Here is a 22,886-nt window from a genome sequence, read left to right as displayed (position 1 = left end):
CCAGCTTCATTCTGACAGTCCTGGTATTTTCCAGATGGCTTTTGCTTGTTGTGGCAAGCTGAATTAAAAACGTTGCTGAACTGTGGTGCGAACAGATCTCTGATAGAGTTAGCATGGTGTAGGGTTGGTGTTGGCTGACCTCTTGCCTAGCTTGACTTCTGTACCAGCTGGTTTTCTTGACCAGGAAGTTCCATTGCTGAGTAAGTTCCCATCAGGAAAGCCTGCTTGCTCTCTAGCCTGCCATCATTTTCCAAGCCAGAAGTGTGTAGGAGCTATGATCTTGCTCATGTCATGCACTTACTGGGACTGCTCAGTTGCTAAGGTACCACAAGTGGATCTGACCTAGGAAAGTTAACAAGACACAGGGGCTATGGGATTTTGTTTTCTATTACTTAGATGTCTCCTAGCTAGCTAATTTTCTGACTGTGACTAGTGCTGTAGAAGTCAGATGCGTTTTCTGTAGGGAAGTACCTTTTCAAATTGGCAAAATGGATATCAAGAGCGATGAATGCACCACTTCCAAGATGAACTCTTGGGTGAACTGACTGACCAGGCACACTAGCTCCCAGAGGATGTAGAATGCTCTTGAGCTTAGAAAAGTAGGCTTTGTATTCTTATCTTTAACATCATCTCACCTGAGTACAGTACCTATGCATAAGCTGCATAAGCAAACAGCAGAGTCTGAGGTATTATTTCTTTGTAGGAATATATTTGACTGTGGAACTCAGAAGTCAAATTTAGCTGCACATCTCAGCAGTAGGTGTACTTGGCACTCAGAACACCCACTTAGAAAACCTTTCAACTTCCTGTACCATGGTAATTACAGTCCTGTTATCTTGTGGGTCACATTCTGAGCTGATGCTGTCTAGAGATAATGTGTGTAGGATCTCATCTAAAATGTGGGCTGCTTATGAAGCTGATTTTCACAGTCCTGGTTCCTTCATCAGATGGGCTGGTGTGTGTTTTCCATCTCGCTCCCTTTTCCCTTGGTCACTGACAATGCGATCAGGAAACTAAAGACTGCAAGGAGTCCTAGTAAATCATGGACACAGCACTTCTAGCGACAAGGACTCTGGGTATTGGTAGGAAACCTGCATGCTCTGTTTTTATTCTGGAATTACCTACAAAGAACTCCAGGGCCTTGTGCCAATAAAGCCTTAGCCTGAAATAGGTGTGGATGTTGCTACACCTACTGCTTTGTCATCAACAGCAGAGGAATAGAGATGGTAGAACAGACTACACTGTTGGCTTAACATTTCTGTAGTCTGTGTGCTTCAAATCTTGGCTCCTTAAGGTTTTCCAAGTAACTAGAGAATCTGAGCTCTGTTAGTTGGCTTAAGGTCTGTGTGTGTTCTGCTTCTGTGGATAAGTATTTTGGTGTCATTCTTGTGGCCCTTAAAAAGGGTTAACTCTTTTCCACCAAGGACATTTGGCACTTGAAATTCATAAGCCCATTTGATTGAGTAGCTGCTGATTTACCCTGCATCTCAGTGAAGAGGACCTCACTGAAATCTCCAATTCTAGAAACTGCTGAGAAGTCAGCCAGCTGTAGCTCTGGTCAGACCCATGTTGAACTCTTGTAACAGCTATGGGTGCTTTTGCACTGAAGTGTAGGTGAGGGGTGTGATTGCCATGAGAGCAATTGAGCCCCACCTGCTGTTAACTCTTGATTGTGCACAGGTTGGCTTGAAGTCAGTCAGAGGGAGAAAAGAAAGTTCCTTAACTCATAACGGCAAGTCTTTGAGATGAAATGTCCCTCAACACATTAAGTTCCAGGCTGATTCTTGAGAACGCTGATGGACTTCCTCAGCAGACACTAACTCTAGGGCAGGGAGTGTGTTAAGCAGCATGAGAAACCGGCTCTTACTGTGCCCTCTGCACAAGGACTAACAAACCTAATTGTGCGTCAGATACTGGGAAATACATGTTTTCAATGTGAATGTGGACTTTTTGCTTCCAAAAAAGATGGAAGCAGATCTAGAGATGCTGATGCACTCTAGGCAAGCACCAGGCAGCATGAAGGTAGTTCTGTTCCAGACTCTCAGATAATGCTGTATGGCTCTGGCTGATGACTTGATCAGATATTCCATTTACCTTGAGAAATATAACTTCCCCTCAGGCAGCATCCTTTAATAGTGCTGGACTTGTGTAATCTGGGCAAGAATCTCATCTCCAGGCTTCAAAAGTGTGTGCTGCGGGGAAATTGAGTTTAAACCCTTATAAAATCCATTTGTATCTACTGTGCCACAAGGACTTACAGGAGAGGTCTCCATCAATGGAGAGGTTCTCCAAATTTGATTACATTTAATAGTTAGAATAGTATTGCTAAGAGAGAATTAAATTGGAAACTGTTCAGACAATTCTAATACTTTGTTCTCTCTCATTCTAGATCCTGGCTGCTCTGCAGAAAGATAACCGGGAAATGGAGAGAGGAAGTCCCTCACTCAAACATTAAAAACGTGGCTGTCCACAGTGAAAGGAGCTACAGTAGCAGAAGTATTGAGTAATGTCTGACATACGTGAGCCTGCAACGTGAAGTGTTATTTCAGCGTTTTGTTTAGTAGTAGAATAGCCTTAAAGAGAAGAGAGGAAACAAGAGAAGGGGAGGGACGGGAAGGAAATTGAGGGATAAAAACCTTATAAATTAAACCTAGGATTAGCCTTAAACTTTTAGTGGAATGAACATTTGCTGTGGACAGCGCTATACATTCTGATCTTCTGATGAGGGCAGTGAAGCTTAAACAGTGTCATTTTATGATTTTTTTTTTTCTTTGATGTTTTAAAAGACTGGGCATTCAGCAATGCTGGTTGCTTTGAATGCTATTCCCCAATTTCAGTCTTGGGCAGGATATATTTCTGTATCTCCTATACCTGTAACAGTAGCTGGATCTGGATTTTAAATAACTGGTGCTGGAATTTATAGTTAAATGATGTAAAGACCATTTGTTTAGAACTGCTTCTTGTTTTATAGGCTGTGGGTCCCATTTACCAAAGAAATCATGTAGATGTAGAACTACATTCCATTCTTTAGTAAGAAAATGTTAAGTAGAAAGTAAACTTGGAAGAGAAGTCACACTAGCAGTGCAAAGCCAATTATTCTCCAAGATGTCTCAGAAATATATTTTTCCAGTCTAGATGCATAGCCATTAATCAGACTAGATTCCAAACTCACTGTGGGGCTTCAAGTATTAAGCTGGCATCATTTCCCAATCATACTACTAAGTGTATGTCTCCATGTGTCTCTCTTCTGGGGCTGTTTCACGGTATTCTTGCCTACCACATACTTACTCCTGTGCCATCTCTCCAATCATGCTGATAAAACAGTGGGCTGAGCAGATGAACTGAGAAATGGTTAAAAGTAAGTTTCATGCTTATCTAAACCCAGCTCTGCTCACTGGCAAAACCAAGGAGGAAGGGTTTAAGGGAGAAGTTGTGTAAGCCAGCTTTGCTGCTGCAAAGAAAGGCTCTGTAGGATCTACTGAAGCTGCTGCTACCGCCACAGTGAGAAAGCGTTATGTGGACCTGATCTGTGTGTAGTGACAAGCGACAGACGTTTATTGGGGAATGTGCCAGACAAATACCATCAGGAAAAGTACAAGCTGTCACTTCCTAGCATTTTATCCAGCCTCTCAGACATGGGAGCAAGTTACAGAGGCAGCAAACTGCATTATGGTTATACAGCTTAGCTCCCCTCTGCATTCACATGGATGTCAGACTGTAAATCATGAGTGCCTCTGATTTACAGGAATGTTTATTGTATAGTGAAAAATCTGTTTTATAATTAATGACGATCATTGAAAAGGGAAACTAACTGGAGCAATATTTATGTTAACTGTAAACAGGGGTTACTAAATCCTCTAGCTGTATGGTCAGCAGTTTCCCAATGCTCTTCAGTCTGTTTTACACTGATATTTCGGCATTGTGTGAATGAAAATAGAATAATAGTTGCACACTGCTCAACTCATCATGTAAAGGACAGTGGGACATAATGAAACTACTGTCGTTCGGTATAAGCATTGTTTCTGCGAGGGATAGCCTGATAGTAATATGAAAAAGAGGGAAAGCAAGATTCCCTGGTAAGTGAGGTCTCATAATCACTTTGAACAATGTGTCACGCAAATGCAGCTTGACAGTCTGATACCTCACTGGCCTCTTTTTCCTGTCCCCTTTGTGTACCTGGCATAATGGATGTGGGTTTTTCTTGGCCATCTTAATTCCTCCATAAGACTTCTCTTAGGTCATCACTTACTAAAAATAGACATCAAGGTGTTGCTGTGAAACACATGTTAGTTCTCCCGGAATTTGTATAGCTTTGGTCCTTCAGTGACCAGTACTTGTATGCTACATTGCTTCGAAGTGCAATAAGAAAGCTGGACGGTCAGTAAGTGTTTTTTAATGTTACTTTTTCTATTACTACAACAAATACGCCTTTCCATGAAGGATATGAGAGGCCTACCACCTGAAACACTTGCACTATGCTTGTAAATGGTTTCCTCAACACAGACACAACTTTTTCCTCAGTCTACATTTTTAGGTGGTACTGTAACTGGCTTTGTGATTTAAGTCTTCATTGCAACTAGGTTTATATTTCCTTTTAAAGGTAGTCTACAAGTGTGGCTCATTTGTCCGGTTAAAATGCATTCTTTAGCTCCTAGGTATCTTTGCAGCCATTGACAGCCTGTTCTCCTTTTTCTCTTCTCAAAAAGATGTTGAATGTAACAGTGAAAATGGGCATAGCTGTGGGGAAAAAGGCCTGCTGCAACACTTGTGCACTGTTTGTTACTTGCTAATGTAATTATTTTTGGTTTGTGATTTGGTCTTTCTGTTCTTAGAAGATGTATATATTTTCTAAATGATTTCTTTGTGTATATAAGGTATGTTCTTTAATGAAGAAAAGCAATGCAATAAGGAGCTTTGCACAGTTCGTTTTCAAACTAAATACATTTGAAAAAGCAATCACCTGCCTAAAGATGCCATTGTTGCAACTTCTCAGCAACTTGATTTGAAGGTAACGCTTGAATTTTGATAAAACCAGAGATGAGTAGTGAGGGCATAGACTTGCCACTGAGCTTTTCAAGTCTCTTGCAGCATACCAAATCTCTTCATTAGCTATTAAGGAAGAATTCTGTAATAAATTCAGGGATTGCATTAAAAAAAAATGACAATTTTATTGTTCAGGTGCTTGAGGGTATCTGTAACAAGATGCATGAGATTTTCTTTCACTGAGTAAGTGTCCCTGTCAAGCAAACTTTCTTGTCTTAATGGGTTTGAGGGAAAATAAAAATGCTGCAGTACATCAGGAGTCTGCAAATATCTGCAAGTACATGCAGCAGATCAGAGAAACCAGAAATCTTCAACCAGGTTTGGAATTGTGTACAACCTGCACTTTATAATAAAGCCGTTTTGCAACTTCAGTCAGCAATCAATCATTGACATTACTTCATTGAGTAAAGAATTTCCTTTTTTTACAAAAAGGTACCTTCTAACAGCTTATTTTTGAATTATTTGAAACCTGGAATGACACGTAGAGAACTGTTGATACATCTCCTGTACATCATATTTAAATCGGTTTTATGTAGTTAAGTTTGTTTCAGTTAGATATGTGTATCAAGCTGGAACTTTTTTCAACTGTAAATATATGGTTTTGTTAAATAAAGTCATGCAAAGTTATCTGACCTGTGGCCAGTGGAATTCAGACATGAAAAAGTCAAGTATCTTTCTGTTTCTTCAGAGGCTGCTTTAGCAGTTTGTCCCAGATCAGGAGCTGGGACATTGGAGTACTGCAGGTGGAGAATTTTTTTGATGATGCTTACCAAGTTCTCATGTTAAAATACCTGTTACATTACATGTGACATTTAGGAGATTTGGTGCTTACGGCATGGTGCCCATGGTTTCATCCATGTCATATGGCTTTCTATGAAGTAAGTCTGAGATGTAATAGAACATGAAAAACGTATGTAAATATACCTTTGTGAGATGCGCAGAACTCAAATGCTCTTTGTTTTAGAAGAAGAAACCTTGGGTTATTGCAGGTTTCATAATCACAAGGCATTTTTGTGCTCAGGGCAGTATTTTTTTTAATACTTACACAGGCATAACTTCAGAGATTAAACTAGAAATGCTTCCTGTTTCTTACTTAACTGCAAAGAGGTTAAAGCACCAAGTAAAAGATGAAAGGAGAGAGAAGACAGTACCTGTGCAACAGGACTACACAGGGAACACAGTCAAAGACTTGGCTGCCATGGCTCTAGTTCCTCCAGTAAATGTGTGTCTCACTTCCTTTTACTGAAGGTTTTTTCTGTTTGATTTGCAGGATTATAACATAAAATCAGAATTGCTTCATATAAGCCCCATCCAATTCGATGCCAATAGAGCTTTATGTTGTATACATTACAAGAGTTGCATAAAATTGTTCAAAACTTTTCCTTACCTGTTTTTCCAATATTAATTCCAGTCTGTTTGAAGAGAAGTGAAATACTTTCCTGCATGGTAACAGATGATATGAGGAAATAAAGACATTTGTCTTTACTGCTTCCTGACAATGGAGGAATCCTTGATCTTCATCCCCAGGGTGCTTTGGAAGGCTAGGGTAGCAGTGTGTCCACAACTCAGCCCTAAGAAGTGCTGGGGACAGTGTGTGAAGTTTAAGCAAATGTTTTTGTAGTATTTATTTCAGTGGAAGTACTCAGTTCAGGGAATATACTATCAGCATCATTTGCATCTTAAATTCTTGCCTTCTCCAGATGTCAAACGTAGCAATCAAAAGCATTGAAGATTTACTTTCCCTGCTTCTCCACACTTTATCTGGATATATATATATATATTGCTTAATAGTGATGAAGAAGCTAGAGGAGGTCTGTATGCCCTAAGTCAAAAGCAACAAGAAGCACGAGTTTTGCTGGCACTCATGTTTAAGAAGGGGAGATGACTTGATCAGTGTTTATTATTTATGAAAGCAGTTCCATGGAATACCAGGAAGGTATTGGACTTATGTGAACAGCCACTCTGAGCAGGAGATGTCGCTTTTACTAACAAGGCTCAAAATGAAAGGTACTGATTTTGGTGTTTCTTTATGTCTTTTTTATTTGTTTTTCTTGTTTCTTTTCCTCTTTTTTGAGTGGTCTCAATCACTCTCATGGGGGAACTGGAGTTTAAAGAATTGTTTGGAAAGGGGAAGCTGCTTTCTGTAACTAAAGCTCTGTGAGCTCTGCATGCATAAATGTGTAGATGTTTGTTGCTCCCCTCCCCTTTTTCTTCAGCCTCTTTTTTTCAATTCTAGTTGAGCAGTGCAGAGGGGACTGACACAGTGTTGGGTGTACTGAACTCTCTGCCTTTTACACACCATGAATGAGGAGGAAGAGGCTGAGTGACCCCTAAAACTATAAAAGCTGAAAGCCAAAAATAATGTAGCTTTGAGTGATAAGATTTATGTATGTATGTATTTATACGATGAAAACAGCTCTTAAACCTTTCTTCCTGTGCATCCCCAAGGCAAACTTGGCAGCCAGGTGTATTTACAGAATGGCTGAACAGTTTAGTGCTTCTGTAGAACATTGGCTGTGTGCAGGTTGTGCCAGGTATTGATGACAAGGTTCTCTCCACTTCTCAGCCACATCTATGAAAACTCCCTCTTAGGCTGTGCCCAGAATAAGGTACATTTAGTGTGCAGACAAAGCCAACACCAATTTATGAAATCCATACAGAGGGAGAATGGATTTGAGTTAGTGTTATGGGGAGTGCTCTGTTTACACAGTGTTGCCATAGCCCTAAAGGACTGGATGCTGTTTTTTTAAGTGTGGAATTTTGAATGAGGCTTTTTTTGTTGGTTTAAGACAGGGATGTGTATCATTTAATTCAAAATGAGTAGCTACTGTAATCACTGAATGCATAATGCTGACGTGTCACTTAGAAGAGGCTTTTTCAGGAGTACCTGTGCAATGTATTCCCCAAAACTCGCCAGAAAGCAGCATGTCAGAATTATGGGAACCTCCCGTATTTCTTCTTCACATTTGCTTCTCTTTAGTCATCCTCAGCAACAACAGAGGAATTCACTTCCTTGGCTTTTTTTTTTTTTATCTGGATTCCTCTACAAGTAAGGAGCAGCCCAGCACGGGGATGTTTCAGCGCTTCCAACTGCCAACTCAACAGCTCAACCATAGCCACCTTTTCCTCACAGTCCTGAAGCAGTATCTCATCTCCAGGCAACCCACATTTCTCCTGCAATTTCAATAGTTTCTTCACAGCACCTCTAGCCTATTTCATTGCGGTCAGAATGTCTCTATGTTGTGACAAAGTGGTTTTAACGTCCGTTAGTTTGGTGTTTCTGCCTTGATTTTGAGCTTCCACACACTTTTTTTCCCTTGAAGTGGCTGAGAACATGGACTGTGTTTGGTACCTTCCTCAGGGTTTGCTCACTGAGGTTGCCAGTCTTTTCCCTGAGTTTCTGATTCTCTTTTTGTCACGTACTCGAGGTCCATAAAGCGTTGACCCTCTTTGCTGGTGAGGCAAGCATTAAAGAAATAAAACTAGTCTGTTTCTACTCTTCTAGGCCCGCAGAGAAGTGCTCCTGTTCAAAATAGGTCATGACAATAATAAAGTGTCAAGGGGAGAAAACTATTGTAACTCTTGTGGTGGTTAATTCCCAAGGGGTAGATGTTAGGGGGCGGAACACTAGGCCTAGGCCCGGGCCTGCCGCTCCTCCCGCAGCCGCTGGACACACAGCGGCGCTTCGCCCAGCTCCGCCCGTAGCGGCCCGACCTCCCGTAGCTGCGGGCTGGCGCTTGCTCGGACCGCAGCCCGCTCCTCCGGGGCCCCGCGGGGGGCAGCCGGCACCGGAGAGACCGGGGCCTCTTCATCCTGTTCGCCTTCGGTCCTCGGCACAGCCCCGAGGGCTCCGGCGGTCCCGTCGCGACCTGCGGCTGTGATGGCTCCAAGGGCCCTGCCTGCTCCGGCTCCCCGCGGATTCTGCTGAGAGACCCGGGCTGGCCCCGCCGCCGCCTCCTCGGCCGCGCTGCTCCCGCTTCCCCCGTTGCCGGGCAACGGGACTCCGCTCCGCGGCAGCCGCGGCCCCTCCCCTCTCCCCATGGCGCCGGCTCGGCCTCGCCCCCTCCCGCCGGAACTAACCAGTCAGCGGCGGGGTTGCTCTGGGTCGCCCTTTCGATTGGTCGTGGGAAAGGAAGCCGGGTCCCTGTCTGCCAATCATAGCCGTTCATTCGCTTTAATACCCCCCGCGCCCAGGCGCGCTGTCCCCATTGGCAGGGAGGCCGAGGGGAAGGCCGAGCCCTCCTTTCCCGTTGGCTGTACGTCGCGGGGCTCCGCCCGCCGGGCGCGCTGCCATTGGCAAGGACGGTGGGGGGCGTGCCGGCGCGTGCGCGCGGCGTGTCGGCGGGCGGGGTAAGATGGCGGAACTGGGGAAGAAGTACTGCGTGTACTGCCTGGCTGAGGTGAGCCCGCTGCGCTTCCGCTGCACCGAGTGCGCCGACATCGAGCTCTGCCCCGACTGCTTCTCGGCGGGCGCCGAGATCGGCCCGCACCGCCGATGGCACGGCTACCAGCTCGTCGACGGCGGCCGCTTCACCCTCTGGGGCGCCGAGGCCGAGGGCGGCTGGAGCAGCCGGGAGGAGCAGTTGCTGCTGGACGCCATCGAGCAGTTCGGCTTCGGCAACTGGGTAAGGGCCAAGGGCCGCGGTGTCCCGTCCGCCTGACAGCGAGTGAGTGGAACCCGGCAGGCCTGAGGAGAGGCTGCGGGGGGTGCCCGCTGAGCCGCGGTGAGGGTAGGTGCTCGGCCCCCGTGTGAGACCCGCCGGGGGAAGGAGCGCCTCGGGACCGCTCGCCTTCGCGGACCTGTGGTGCCGTGAGCTCAAGCACTGGCCCTCCCCGAGCCTGTGTGTGACAGAGCTTACACCTGGTGCTTCTCAGTGTTCGGTCTGTTCCTTCAGTGTGTTCTTTACTGTGAGGGTGGTGAGGCACTGGAATGGGTTGCCCAGGGAAGTTGTGAATGCTCCATCCCTGGCAGTGTTCAAGGGCAGGTTGGACAGAGCCTTGGGTGCCATGGTTTAGTGTGAGGTGTGCCTGCCCATGGAAGGGGGGTTGGAACTGGATGATCTTAAGGTCCTTTTCAACCCTGACTGTGCTGTGTCCCAGCTGTGAGCTTGCTACTTGCTTTCCGTGTCAGTACGTGTTCATTTTTAAAGAATAGCAGTAAAAACCATCATAATCTGATTCAATAGTTGTTACTTGATCATAGTTTGTTTTATTAAACATAAAGATTTCTTCAAAATCTTAAAGTTTATGATTCTTGTACCTTGGTTTAGTTCTTAACCAACTAGAAAAGAGTAAATGTTATCTTTCTTACTGTAAGTACTGTGTTTCTTTATTGCTCTAAAAGTACCTCAGCGATGTGATATAAATGAGTAAAATTCAAATGATGCAGTGATCTTGGTGCTGGCTTGGGACTCAGAAAGCTTCCTAGTGATGGTGAGCTGGATTTCTGAGAGAGTGATGGATGATCCGGAATCACCATATGGCTTCAGTGTCTTGGTGGTGTTCTGTAGCCTGAGGATCTGATGCAGTTTGCCTTGGTGCTGCTTCTGGTGCTGCTTTCATGGCCAGTGTGCACCTGTGTGCTTGTAAATACTTGTCTGGACCTAAGAACACAGATCTGATGGAAATGTAGCTAATCTCAGCATTGCTAGAAGAGCTTAAGTACTATGAGCTGGCTTTTGAGGAGCAGGGAGGAAGTCAGGCTCTTCCCTGAGTGCATGTTATGCTGGAGATGTAATGGGAATCATTTGATCACTCCTCCTTATGTTCCATTTAGGAGGACATGGCTGCTCATGTGGGAGCATCCCGAACGCCCCAGGAGGTGATGGAGCACTATGTGAGCATGTATATTCACGGCAACCTGGGTAAAGCCTGCATCCCTGACACGATCCCAAACCGAGTGACGGATCACACGTGTCCCAGTGGCGGGCCGCTGTCGCCCAGCCTGACCACACCGCTGCCACCACTGGACATAACAGTGGCAGAGCAGCAGCAGCTTGGGTACATGCCGCTGCGGGATGACTACGAGATCGAATACGATCAGGATGCGGAAACCCTCATCAGCGGCCTCTCGGTGAACTACGACGATGACGATGTGGAGATAGAGTTGAAAAGAGCTCATGTAGACATGTATGTGAGGAAGCTCAAGGAGAGGCAGCGGCGGAAGAACATTGCACGAGACTATAACTTGGTACCAGCCTTTCTGGGGAAGGATAAAAAGGACAAGGAGAAAGCTCCCAAACGAAAGATCACTAAGGAGGAGAAGGAGCTGAGGCTGAAACTGAGGCCTCTGTACCAGTTCATGTCTTGTAAGGAGTTTGAAGACTTCTTTGAGAACATGCACAAGGAGAGGATACTCCGAGCAAAGATTCGGGAGCTGCAGCGGTACCGTCGGAATGGGATCACCAAAATGGAAGAGTCGGCAGAATACGAGGCAGCCAGGCATAAACGGGAAAAGAGGAAGGAGAACAAAAACATAGCGAGCTCCAAGAGAGGGAAGGAAGATGGAAAAGAGGGTGAATTTGCTGCCATTGAAAACCTACCTGGCTTTGAACTCTTATCAGACAGGGAAAAGGTGCTCTGCAGCTCTCTAAATCTGAGTCCTGCACGTTACGTGACTGTAAAAACTATAATCATTAAAGACCATCTCCAAAAAAGACAAGGAATTCCTTCCAAGAGTCGCCTTCCCAGTTACTTAGACAAGGTACTGAAGAAAAGGATTTTAAACTTTCTAACAGAAAGTGGTTGGATATCCAGGGATGCTTCCTGAAACTCAGCTGATCTGAAAGTACACAGCAGAGGCACATTAGAGCCTCAAGGACTCCATTAGTTTTTCCTTCCCTCCCCACAGATACAGAAATCATGTCACTTAAAATCAACAGCAACAACAATGCGAATGCATAAACCCCCTCAGTATTTGTGATCCATGGTTCAAATGGACTTTTGCTTTGGATCATGGAAAATACTTAATTGTGAAACTTCTGCATTGGATTTCACTGCTTTTGGTACATTATTCATCCAGATTTCTTCCACATGAACTTACTCAATTCTAGTAGTCTCAGAGTAGTTACTTACTCCTTACTACTGGATCAATGAGTATTGGTGTAATCCTTGCTTTTGTTTGAAGGTGGGAGATAGTTTCATTTGCTGGAAACTTTCTTCTCCCTTTGTTGTCTTTTTTGGTGTAATGCTGGCAGGAAAGTGAAGCTTCCAAATGTGCTTCCAGATGACCAGTGCTAAGCTTTCAGAACATTCTCCTTAGTAACTACAGCCAAGGCTGGGACAGCGGGTGAGTTTCTGTCAGGAATGCAGCAGGGATGAGAAATGGCAGTGAGTGGAAGGGAAGAAATGCAGTAGGTGAGATGCCTTAAGGTACTTGTGCTGTGGAAAGGATTCTTGAAGAGCTGCCTTTGTACCCAACTGATCCAGACGGAGCTTTGACATTGAGGTTTGGATGAAATGGACCCCACTGAAGCTTTGATGTTCACTAATGAATAGCAAAGTTGCAGGAGTGCAGGGCAGCTGTGGTGCTGTGTGGGGTCAGCACCACTGCCAAGTGGCTGATTTGGGCCAGAAATGGGTTTTGGAAAGACAGGGAGCAAGTCGTTTGTCAGTAGCTGGGAGCCTTGGGCAACAAAATCACCGTACCCTCTTGTTGGAGGAGCCTACTCCTCATTCGGCGTCTATAAATCTTCTGAGCTTGTATGGGCTGGGGAGGTGTAGCTGCTGGCTCCTCCTCAGCTTTGGGAGGGACAGGGAAAGGGAGTGAGACTAAAAAGGAGTTATCACAGACTGGGCTTTAAAACCAAAAGAGAGAAGTGATACAGATGAGGTCAAAGGGCAGAGCTCATGTGCTTCTGAAGTGCAGAGCTGTAATCAAGGTCTTACAGGGTTCTGATCGCACATACCTTGAAACATACCAGGCCACATGTGTTGAAGTTACTGACATGGCAGGAGAACTGTGAGTGCAGCCCACTGTGGTGAGAACAGTGCATCTGGAGAGGTGACTTTTCCCAATTCTAACACTACAGTCTGAACTGGGTGCTCACAACAGGCACCCTCTGGCCAGGTGTAACACTGCAAGTGAAAGACATACTAGATCCACAGCACTGGGTTAGTAGGATCTACTAAATTAGGAGAAATATGTTGAAGGAGGACTAGGAAAGGACTTTTATGCTTGTTTCAACCTTAAATTCCTGTGCCGGTATTTAACCAAATGAATAAATACGGTGGTTGCCATGTGGAAGACAGCACAGTGGTACTTGGCCTAAGCCTCTCCACTGGTTCTGTCCAGAGCAGGAAGCTGGGACCAGAAGCCAGTTGGGCAGGTCTTCTGGAGTGCAAGAGAGCCAAAACATGGAATTTGACTGGCTCCAGAACAGGTGTGAGGACTGGAAAGGTCATCTTGCTTTGATGCTTTGGGCTGTAGTCAGTGAGGATACCACAAAATATTGAACCAGTATTAATTCTGCAACTTGGCATAGGTGTACTGATGGGAACTGGGGTTTAGTTATCATATCCAGCATTACCAAAATAGTGTTACCAGTGAGGTTAGAATAAAATGGGTACAATTACAAAGCCAGCATTTCTAAGGAAGAGAAAACCAAAACTCTAGTGCCTTTTTCTTTTGAGCTTGTGATGTTTGATGTTCTGTCCCTTCAGAAAAGGGAAGGGCCATGTCCTCTTGGATGTAACACTTTCTTTGGCTTACCTGTAAGTGGCTCGTTGTGGAATACTTGAGACAAAACTGTCTCTCTTTGGCAGCAGTGGAACTAACTGCAATGTGCTGAGTAGCTCTAAGAACCATTTCAACCCTGTACACTGTACAAAAAGCACACAAGTTCATAAGGTATAAACCCTTGGTTATTTTCTGCCCTACCCCTGCAGAAGGGATGCTCAGCCTTTCTGGCATTCTAGTTATGCAATCTGGTTCTTCCTGTACCTTGTTCCTGAACTGCTATAACATCCCATTACTGCTAATGTTCTGGAGCCTCAACTCTGCACGTAGCTGGGAGTTTAAAAGCTATTTTTTTTATTACTATTATTATTTTCCTCAGATCTGTGATTTTTATATTTCTACGCTGTTGTGGCACATCCAAATGGAACTGAAGCAATAGTCTAAAGCCCATCTGAATGATAACTTAAGACAGTATCTAGGCACCAATGAGTCATTTAAATGTTGAACTCTGCAGTTACACTTTGTAGTTTCTTAACGCCTCAGCCCCTCCAAAATGTTTCTTTGGTGCTAGACGTAACTTATTGAACATCTAAATGAATGTAAAAATAAAGTATTTTTAATGTATGAAATATGGATATCAATATTTATTTTATACTTGCAAGCAAATTCAAGGTGGTGAATGTTTGCTTTAGCAAATACTAGTCCCTTGGAAAGGGCTTCCCTAGAAGCAATGTCTCATTGTCAGCTATGCTTTGAATTTTTAAGGTGACTTGCACTAGAGGATGCTGCTGTTCCATGTTTTCACATGGAACTGATTTAGTCAAAGCATTCCTTTGTTATGAGCTGCTGGTTTTTTGTTTGTTTGTTTGTTAAGCTGAGATGTAGTTATGTTGATCCTGCAGTTAACTAGAGCTACACTGCTTCTCTTCTGTGGTGAAGGGGCTGAGCAAACACATGGCAAAGAGCTCAACCTGTATCTTGTGTTGATCTGGAAAGTGCTTCCTGTACTGTACAAGTAACCTAGCCTTCATGTTGCTAATGAAAAGGTGTTTTATATGCTTATGCTCTTGACTTTTCTAATGGAAGATATTACTAATGATAGCATCTGTCCTAACAGCATTGATGTAAGCCTATGAAAAACTCACACTCCATAAGCTGTTCAAAATACTGGTCTTCTGCTACTGATAGAGGCAGCAATATGTCTGTTTTAATGCTGTACATTTACTTTGATCAGTCCAGTCACAGTGATGTTTTTTTTACAGCAATATTTGCTTACCAGGTAACAAGGGAGCATTGTTCTCCACTCTGCCAGTGCAGAAGGGTTTGTTACGAGAATATTCTGAATACAGACCCTCCTGCCTTACGTTTTGTTGCTGTCCCAGCAAGCATTAAGAACAGCATCAGTAGGTTTGCATGAGTCTTTGACCACAAACTGCCTTGTCAGTCACGCAGACTAAGCACTCTGCCATTACTCTCTTGTGCGGTGGCTGCATCAAGTTTCTTTGCAACCGTAATGGACTTTTTTGGCCTTTCAGTTTACTCTCTTCTTGCAAAATGTTTTTGCATGTGCCCCAGTTGCTCTTAAGTGATAACACATTAAATACTGTGAAGGAAGGTACCTGGTGAGCATGCTCAGCTTGTCAGCTGCTTCCTTAAAGGGAATGTTGCACTCATTTGAATGGTGTACTGGTGTACCTGTGCCAGACACACAAATGCCTGTGCTGAAGTCATGTAAAACCTAACTGATGTTGTGCACACTCAGCATTTTATTAGGTTTTTGCATTGTATATTGGTAAATAAACTTGTATTAAAGTTTCTTTCCATTATTGATTTAATGGCAATGTAGCTTGTATTATGAGGAACATGGCTTAAGTCTTTGCAATAACAAATGGAGATGCAGTTTAGCCAACTAATGGTGGGTGGAGAAGTGGTGTTTATAAAAGAGCTAAGGCAGAGGTACTGGTGGTAGCTTTGTTGCCTGCTCTTATGCTTAAATTTCAGAATAACCTCCCTCTGTTCTTTGATTTCTTCAGTGCTTCTTACTGTTGTATGGCAAAGCGCACCCGTGGTTTGAGCTCTCAGTGAAGACTGAAGCTCTCCATGCTGAAAGTTTCTCTGAACAGGCAGGCCAAGGAAAGAGAACCACTTAAATGAGATTTAAAACTACTAGTTTGAGTCTTGCACTGAACACTTAAAAGTAACTTTTGTTTAAGAAGACCCTGAATGAAGTAATACAGCCCAAAAGAGACAAGCTTGTGTGAAGGGCTAGGAAGCCCATTAACAAAAGCTTTATCTGCTAGGGAAGAAGCTGCCCTTTGTTTTAATTGCCCTACTGCAAAACTTCCATACTAATGAAGTTATTAGATTTAGTTTAGATCCAGAGGGGTTGGGAGGGGGTAGAACACAGCTCCAGCCTGCTGTAACCCAGATGGAAGTTACTTTCCAATTCAATTTTTCATGTACCAAAAATCATTCTCCCTCCCCTGCCCAGTCAAAAGGCTGATTTTCTTTGAGTTGTGAATGAATGAATCCTTAAACATGACTGTACCCTCAGCAGTAGTGTGCACTTAGGTTGTTTCTAGTTAACTTATTCCCAGAAGGTAAACCAGCACAGGAAAGTAAGTCTTGAAGGAGATGTAATCAGCTCTCCCCATGAGCAGGTCTTGTGTTCAGTAAACGGTTGGCTACTCTGCCTCTGAACCACAGAAAATAATCAATACTTGACCTTAAGGCAGAAGGTCCTTGATGTAAGACAACCAGAAACAAGGGTGAAAATTCAGCAGTACTATCTACCAGGTCCTAATAACACGCATAAGTAAGTTTGAGGTTTCTGTCCTGTGTTAGATGTGTGGGCTTTGAGGATACAAGAGGCTTTGCCAGTTGTGTAATCTGCCAGTTTCCATCCTATCCAGGTGACCAGACACATATGGGCAAAGCATGGAGTTGATCATGGACTGTATTTTAGCCTGATTCTGCAGGACTGGGAGCAGCACATGCAGTTTAGACAGGGCGAGAGCTGTGCACGGGAAAGTTCTTTTCCAACTTAAGATCCAAGGTGAGTAAATGCAAGAAATGCAGATGAAACTAAGTTCACATTTCTGTTTGAGCCACTTACATGCAATTATTTATGTAATTCTAAAAGACAGTATGTACCAAACTCTCAGCTACTCACTTACGTTGCCATTCTGGCTTTCAGCAAGGATGTAACTACAGTTTGCATACCAAACTGAGTGTAAAAGCTTGGAAGTTACAAGACTATCAAAATTGTTTAAACCAATTTATACAATATTAAATTAAAAATCCAGATAGGATAAATTCTGTTGGTTCTTCAATGCCATACAAGTATTAGATGGTTTTCTTGAGTCAACATTAGCACAGGACCAAAAGGGTTGAACACTTACAGAGGATGTCTGCTCTCCATTGCCGTTTATTTACACATCAGAACTCACCAAGGTTTCCATTTCAGTTGCCCACATTTCTGAATGGACATTAAAAAAAAATTTTTATCACATAAAAGCTGATGGGTGCTTGCAGAAAAGGGGTTATTTGTACTTCACCCACTTCTGCAGTGTTGGATTCTACAAACCAAAAGAAGTGTTTGAGCCACGATCTGGATTTTCAGTCTACACACAATGATAAACGTGATGCAGAATTCTTGTGAGCATTTTGTTCCTTTCAATTTAATGCACCTTTGGGAGCAATAGTTGTAAAAAACATTATCTACAGCATTAGGGAGCTTAATGGCTCTTGTATTTCACACTTGAGAAGAGAGCTGATGGAACAGTTATGTTGAAGGCCACTAAGCAGGAGAATTTCACTGGTTGCTTCATTTTCACTGGGAGACCTCAAACAATTCATTTAGACCTCTCAGGGGGCAAAGGAATGAGGAAAGCACAGTGTGAGAGGAAAACCATCCAGCTGTTTAATAGTTGTATGGCATTTTACCTTCTCAGGTTAAGCAGCTAAGCGTCTTTTACAACACCCACCAAGGCGGGCCGCAGCGTACGCCCGTGCAACTTATAGCCAATCTTGGATACTAATGCAATAGTGCCAGGCTCCTTCCCTTCCATGGGAGCATGGAACAATGCTTCGTGTTCATAGGGATCGAACTTGGCTCCGACAGGATTCAGTCTGAGCAGGCCATGCTTTTTAAACACTTTCTGAATCTGTACTTCTGTCATAACGAGACCTTCATATAAGCTCTTCAAGTGAGGATTTTCATCCTTAATTTCTTCTTTCGGAACACTTTCAGTTGCTTTCTCCAAAATGTCTGCAACTTCTAGTAAGTCCTTACAGAAGCTCTGAATCCCTGAGAAGAAACAGAAGGGAATGGAATTAATCCACTGAGGGAAACAGGCAGCCCAACAACCACAGCCGCAAACCCCACAAATAATCCGTACTATTTTAGACTTTTTAACAAGATACATAAACATCTGGGGTAAAATGTCCTTTCCAGTTTTACTGGATGACACAGAATTATTATAGGTACCTTGAAATCCACATCACCTCCTCTACTTCTATGGAAAAAAAATTATTTCAACTTAAAGAGCTAAAGCTACGCTAATGACCTGACATTAATAGTTAAAATTCTAATCAAAATTACCAAACCCTTCAGATTAACATCATTTCCTCATGCCTCTCTCATCCTGGGATTCAAGTGCAAAGCATTATATTGCCCTATTCCTACTCTTTAATCTGATGTGCCAAAAATATTTCCAGAAGAAAAAGCATGTAGTCAGATTGATGAGGAGTCTGAGAGGGGAACAGCGACTCCTGTGATTCACTGTGAGAACTCACACCTCTCCCTGCCACTACAAACCACTTGTACAGAGTCAGAAGCCGTGCCTTGTAAACACTGAGCAATTCCTAAGGTAAAGATAGCTCCTGTCCTGAAGCTGTTCTCTGGCTCACACTAACAGAATCTGGCCTCATCTCACTTAAGGCAAATAATTTCTAGAAATCACAAAAAAACAAAAGCGTTCAGTAAAATAACACATTTCTATGTAGAGGTGAACCAGTGACAAACTGCTCTGCATTTTGATAGGTTTTTCCCTATCAAGAAGCGGTATGAGCATTACCAGAGCACAAGTCTTTGGTTTAAACATAAAAAATCCTATCAAAGCACCTGGCAAAATCTATAGGGATCAGGTAATTCTCAGGAATGGGTCACTAACAACTGCACATCTCTTCCTTCAACAGAAAAAGCAGTCATATACGGGTGATAAAATTGTGCAGATTTTCTGTAATTTGGTATTCATGAGAAACGTTTTCTGAATAGTTTTTGTAAAATTTCTGAGCTCAGACATGACTCAAAGTCCTTCTGCACTAAGCAGCGTATCAGTGAAACAACGCTTACTGAAAATCAGCTTCAGAGCAAAGTATTCAAACACCCATGAAAACAGTGCAAGAACGCTGTGTAACTGAGAGGTGCTTTTTCTGACAGCACACATTAACTGAAGACCCTGTATTCAGAAATGTAAAACTTCTGTATTCAGAATTAAACTATAGAGCTGTGTATAGTGTGTGGCAAAAAAGGTCAACTCATTTTTCAAGCCAGAGTGACAGTCAAACACTAAAATGATCAGCACTCTGCTGCTGCAGTATTTGTGTACCGTGTTTTACAGGTTTGTGTTTGAACTGTCAAAAAGCTGAATCAGATGTCAGTAGCCTGGCTCCAGCTGTTGAAGATGTGTATCTAGCATTCCTCCTAGCCAGTGATTTTACATTTCTACCACTGAAAAGAAACCACCCATCTAAATGTATTATTTCTGTTTGAAAGCTATGGCCTTCAGCAGAACACAAAAGTTATCCAAATATAAAAGGCTAAAAAAAAAATAAAATCAAAAACTAAACCAAACCAACCCGGCCCAAAAAAAGAACCAAACCCAAAAAACCCACCAAGAACAAAAAACCCTAAACCAGAAGGAAAGCTGCTATTTCATGTCAGTATTCTGCAGTCAGTTCTGAGACCAAAGTGTGTGAAAATGGCAAACTTGAGGCTGCAAACCTTACTGAAAAATATACCAGTGCAGGATATGTTGTAGGAAATCAGGTACCAAGCTGACAGAAGATTTCAAGTCAGCTGTGTGAGCCTTGCCCTTGTCTAGTGAGATGATTGTAATTCTGATGCAAAGTGAGGAACTGTTAAAACCTCTGCGTCAAATACATTTTTCCAGCAAGGAGTCAGAGTGACTTGGGAAGTACAATGTGTCCCAACTCTGAACCAGTCAGCTCAGTTTTCCAGGCTGAGCATTTCCTGGGTCTTAGGAGCATAGACAAAATGAGCCTCCACTGACCATATAACTTTGCCTCTTCTACCAGTTTCTGGCTTCTTTGCCTTATGTTTTCTGCATCTGCCAAGGCACGCTTGTACTTGTCCTAAAGAGAAAAAAAACAGTAACAGAAGAGATTTCATTCCTGGTTGTTGGGTAGTTGACGATAGTTCAGAACAGCATATTCTATATAAACCAGCATTTTAAACAGTTACAGTTTAGATGGCCCACCATCTGAAGACCAGTCTAAAGACAACATGCCAATTAGCACAGCATCTACCAACGCAGGTGTTTGCTTCACTTTAATGCAGACAAAAGTGAGGGAAAGAAAGTAAGATGGATTTCCAGACTCCCAGTATTTGTCAACAGATTAGCTGGAAGCCATTTTTAACTCTACAGATACATCAAGTTTTATTAATCAAAGGTTTCCGCTTTTGGTGATGTGTGTTCATAGGAAGCCTTCATCAATCCTGAGGGATTTTGACACTGTGGCAAACAACATTCTACACAGCGGGTTTCTTCAAACTTTACAAACTATGAAGCCTAACTCCTCTAGCAGCAGATGTACTAAGAATAGAATTTATTAAATCTAGGCACTTCAGGTTGAGGGCTTCACCACCTCACCCAGAACTCCACACTGGGCTTCCACTCTGAATATGCTTGTGAAGAATCCCACAATACAGTAAGAATAGTCAACAAGTTGACTGAAGAGCCACAATGGGCAGCGAATAGCAGAAGGTGTCAGCAGAGATGTTAAATGACATCTCTGCTTTGTCCTTCTGCGCTTTGGGAAGGGCAACAGGAAGAAAACTCAATCCACTTATGATCCATAGGTGCTCCTTCTACAGAAGGTTCTGGGCTACCTCTCAAAGTCTCAAATGCTCTAGAAATACATTTTATATAAAGCATTCATCCAGAAAAGCAATACTTTTATTTAATCCTTCAGCCTCTGCTGAAGAGAGAATGCAAGATGGGCCAGCCAAAGGGAATGTGATGCTTCAGCCTTATGTTTGAAGGGTCTCCAACAGAGAAGGTTTGAAATTTCCAGAGAATGTAATAAGTAGACTATTAAGTAAAAGCTAAGCACCATTAACCCTGACCTTTGAAAAGCCAGCAGCTCTTTTGAGAAAGCCTACTCCTAGTGCACACAGATGCACACATCAAAGACAACCTCAAAGCCTTCCATAGGCTTCCAAAAATTACTTCTTCACTGAGCAAAACCCAAGTGAACTGAAGTCACCAAAACTCACTATCAGGTAGAAAAGGTCCAACTGCATCCAGAAACTGGAAGTAAGTTACCAAAAAATCTTATGTCTCGTACCAGGGATGCATCTCTTGTTGTATATCTACTTTGAAGCTTTAAGCAATTATCAAAGTGCAGGTTTTTACTGAACAATTACACAGCAATCACACAACTGTATCCAGATTGGGCACAAGAAAATTATAATGAACACTCGTAGGTATGCAATGTGCAACCCAATAACCATGAGACACTTACGGTAACTTCTTTCAGTTGTTCTTCCAGTTTGGCCTTTTCTTCAGTTAACGTCTTTTCAGCAGAGCTGGGTTCTACCTTGTGTTCATTTTGGCTCTGACTCTGGTCCTCTTCCAAGTTCTGGCCAGTATTTTTCTGTTGTGTTGCTGCACAAAGCAGTCGTGGAGAAGTCCTAAGGCAAAAAGGTGGACAGTATTAATCAGTTGCTTATTTTGTAAGGTATTTGCATCTTCTGGACATGCTGGACGCTTTATTTGACATATCAATATCTACAAAATCTTCACATTAAAGCACAAATTAATACAACAATTCTAGCTGTGTGAAATTACTTACAGAACCTCTCATGAGAAGTAACTGAACTCAGGCCATCTAAACCGCTACAGAAAATAACTTTGCTGCAATATAAAAACCACAGGGCAGCAGCCTGTAAGTGCCCACTATATTCAGTTATAAAGCAGCAGCACTTTTAAAGGCAACATGTGCTTGTTTTCAGCACGGCGCTCTACCAGGACACAAAGCCAGTTCACATGATGCAATCACCCGCAACAGCCTCCCAGAAAACACCGACAAGAACTGCGGTTTGCCGCCGATTGCTACAGAGCAACAGAAAAGCGCCTTTGAGTCCCTGCTGTATCTCACTGCTGTATCGCAAATATCATGTCAACAGCGGCCCGGTCTCCATGAAGATGAGGTTTTATCCCTTCCTAATGTTTCCGAGGCTGAAGCAAACCGGTTCACGGGCGAGGCTCAGTGCTGCAATCCCAGCAGGTCTGGTGCCCCCCGCACCAACACTTCAGGCCCGGAGGCCTTCAGGCCCACGGCCCAGCCACGCGGGCCCCGCGATGCTTGGCTGGGACACTCTCCCGGCGGACGGTAAGGGAGGTGGGACCTGCACCGGCTGTCCCGGCTTACAGAAGGGGCTCCCCTCCGCACAGCCGGAGGGCCGGTCACACGGGGTGAAGCACCCCAGCGCTGCGGGGCTGGGCCCCGCTCTTGGCCTGGCTCGGCGATAGCAAGGCGGTGAGTGCGGACCCGGACCCGACCTATCCCGCCACACCAGACCCAGGCCAGGCGGCGCGGCACGGCGCGACCCTCACCTCAGGGCGAAGCTCAGCAGCGGATACCGCGGGCGCAGGGCGCCCCGCACGCACTGTGCCACCGCCGCCATTGCACCTTTCTTCCCACACACCGCCGCAGCCCGCCCCTCCGGGCCTCCGCGCTGCCGCAGCCAATCAGCGAGCGGACAGGCTAAGGGCGACACTGCCGACAGCCAATCTGCGCGGCGGGTGCACGGCTCGGGACAAACAGGCGGGGGGGGGGGGGTGGAGCCTGCAGCGCTTCCGGAGCTCTGCGGAGGGAATCGCTCCCCCCGCCCCCTCGTGGCGGAAGGTGCCGCGCG

General features: G+C 44.1%; 3 protein-coding genes across 6 annotated transcripts in view; 2 read left to right on the top strand and 1 right to left on the bottom strand.

Annotated features, from left to right (window-relative positions):
* Nucleotides 1–5,670, top strand: part of TBC1D14 (TBC1 domain family member 14) — a 74,292-nt gene extending 68,622 nt beyond the window's left edge. For all 3 annotated transcript variants that reach the window (XM_062638805.1, XM_062638806.1, XM_062638808.1), the window contains one exon: nt 2,390–5,670. In XM_062638805.1, the coding sequence (XP_062494789.1) occupies nt 2,390–2,455 (66 nt within the window). In that variant the 3' untranslated portion in view covers nt 2,456–5,670. The remainder of the gene's footprint in view (nt 1–2,389) is intronic.
* Nucleotides 5,671–9,239: 3,569 nt separating this feature from the next.
* On the top strand, nt 9,240–16,694 carry TADA2B (transcriptional adaptor 2B). 2 transcript variants are annotated; one of them, XM_062638802.1, is made up of 2 exons: nt 9,240–9,668; nt 10,820–16,694. In XM_062638802.1, exons 1-2 carry the CDS (start codon nt 9,399–9,401, stop codon nt 11,810–11,812), a joined length of 1,263 nt encoding a protein of 420 aa, XP_062494786.1. In that variant the 5' UTR covers nt 9,240–9,398; the 3' UTR covers nt 11,813–16,694. The 2 variants fall into 2 exon arrangements, with proteins under 2 accessions (XP_062494786.1, XP_062494787.1); XM_062638803.1 differs by lacking the exon at nt 9,240–9,668 and adding an exon at nt 10,090–10,539.
* A 290-nt stretch (nt 16,695–16,984) lies between these two features.
* Nucleotides 16,985–22,738, bottom strand: GRPEL1 (GrpE like 1, mitochondrial). Its single transcript, XM_062638804.1, has 4 exons — nt 22,585–22,738; nt 21,491–21,659; nt 20,017–20,098; nt 16,985–18,029 (listed from the first exon to the last, which is right to left on the bottom strand). Exons 1-4 carry the CDS (start codon nt 22,653–22,655, stop codon nt 17,683–17,685), a joined length of 669 nt encoding a protein of 222 aa, XP_062494788.1. The 5' UTR covers nt 22,656–22,738; the 3' UTR covers nt 16,985–17,682.
* Between the last annotated feature and the right edge of the window lie 148 nt (nt 22,739–22,886).

Source organism: Pezoporus occidentalis, unplaced genomic scaffold (genome assembly GCF_034315485.1).
Source record: "Pezoporus occidentalis ecotype Australia unplaced genomic scaffold, CSIRO_AGI_Poc_V1 ctg58, whole genome shotgun sequence".
NCBI classification, from domain to species: domain Eukaryota; kingdom Metazoa; phylum Chordata; class Aves; order Psittaciformes; family Psittacidae; genus Pezoporus; species Pezoporus occidentalis.
The sequence above is the reverse complement of the archived record's forward strand: the minus strand, read 5'-3'. Positions and strand labels throughout refer to the sequence as shown.

Coding starts and splice junctions, on each gene's coding strand:
- TADA2B (XM_062638802.1), top strand. CDS start 9,399: ATGGCGGAACTGGGGAAGAAGTACTGCGTGTACTGCCTGGCTGAGGTG. Junction 9,669..10,819: donor AGTTCGGCTTCGGCAACTGG/GTAAGGGCCAAG, acceptor TGTTCCATTTAG/GAGGACATGGCTGCTCATGT.
- GRPEL1 (XM_062638804.1), bottom strand. CDS start 22,655: ATGGCGGCGGTGGCACAGTGCGTGCGGGGCGCCCTGCGCCCGCGGTAT. Junction 20,099..21,490: donor AACAACTGAAAGAAGTTACC/GTAAGTGTCTCA, acceptor TTTTCTCTTTAG/GACAAGTACAAGCGTGCCTT. Junction 18,030..20,016: donor AGAAGAGGCAAAGTTATATG/GTCAGTGGAGGC, acceptor GTTTCTTCTCAG/GGATTCAGAGCTTCTGTAAG.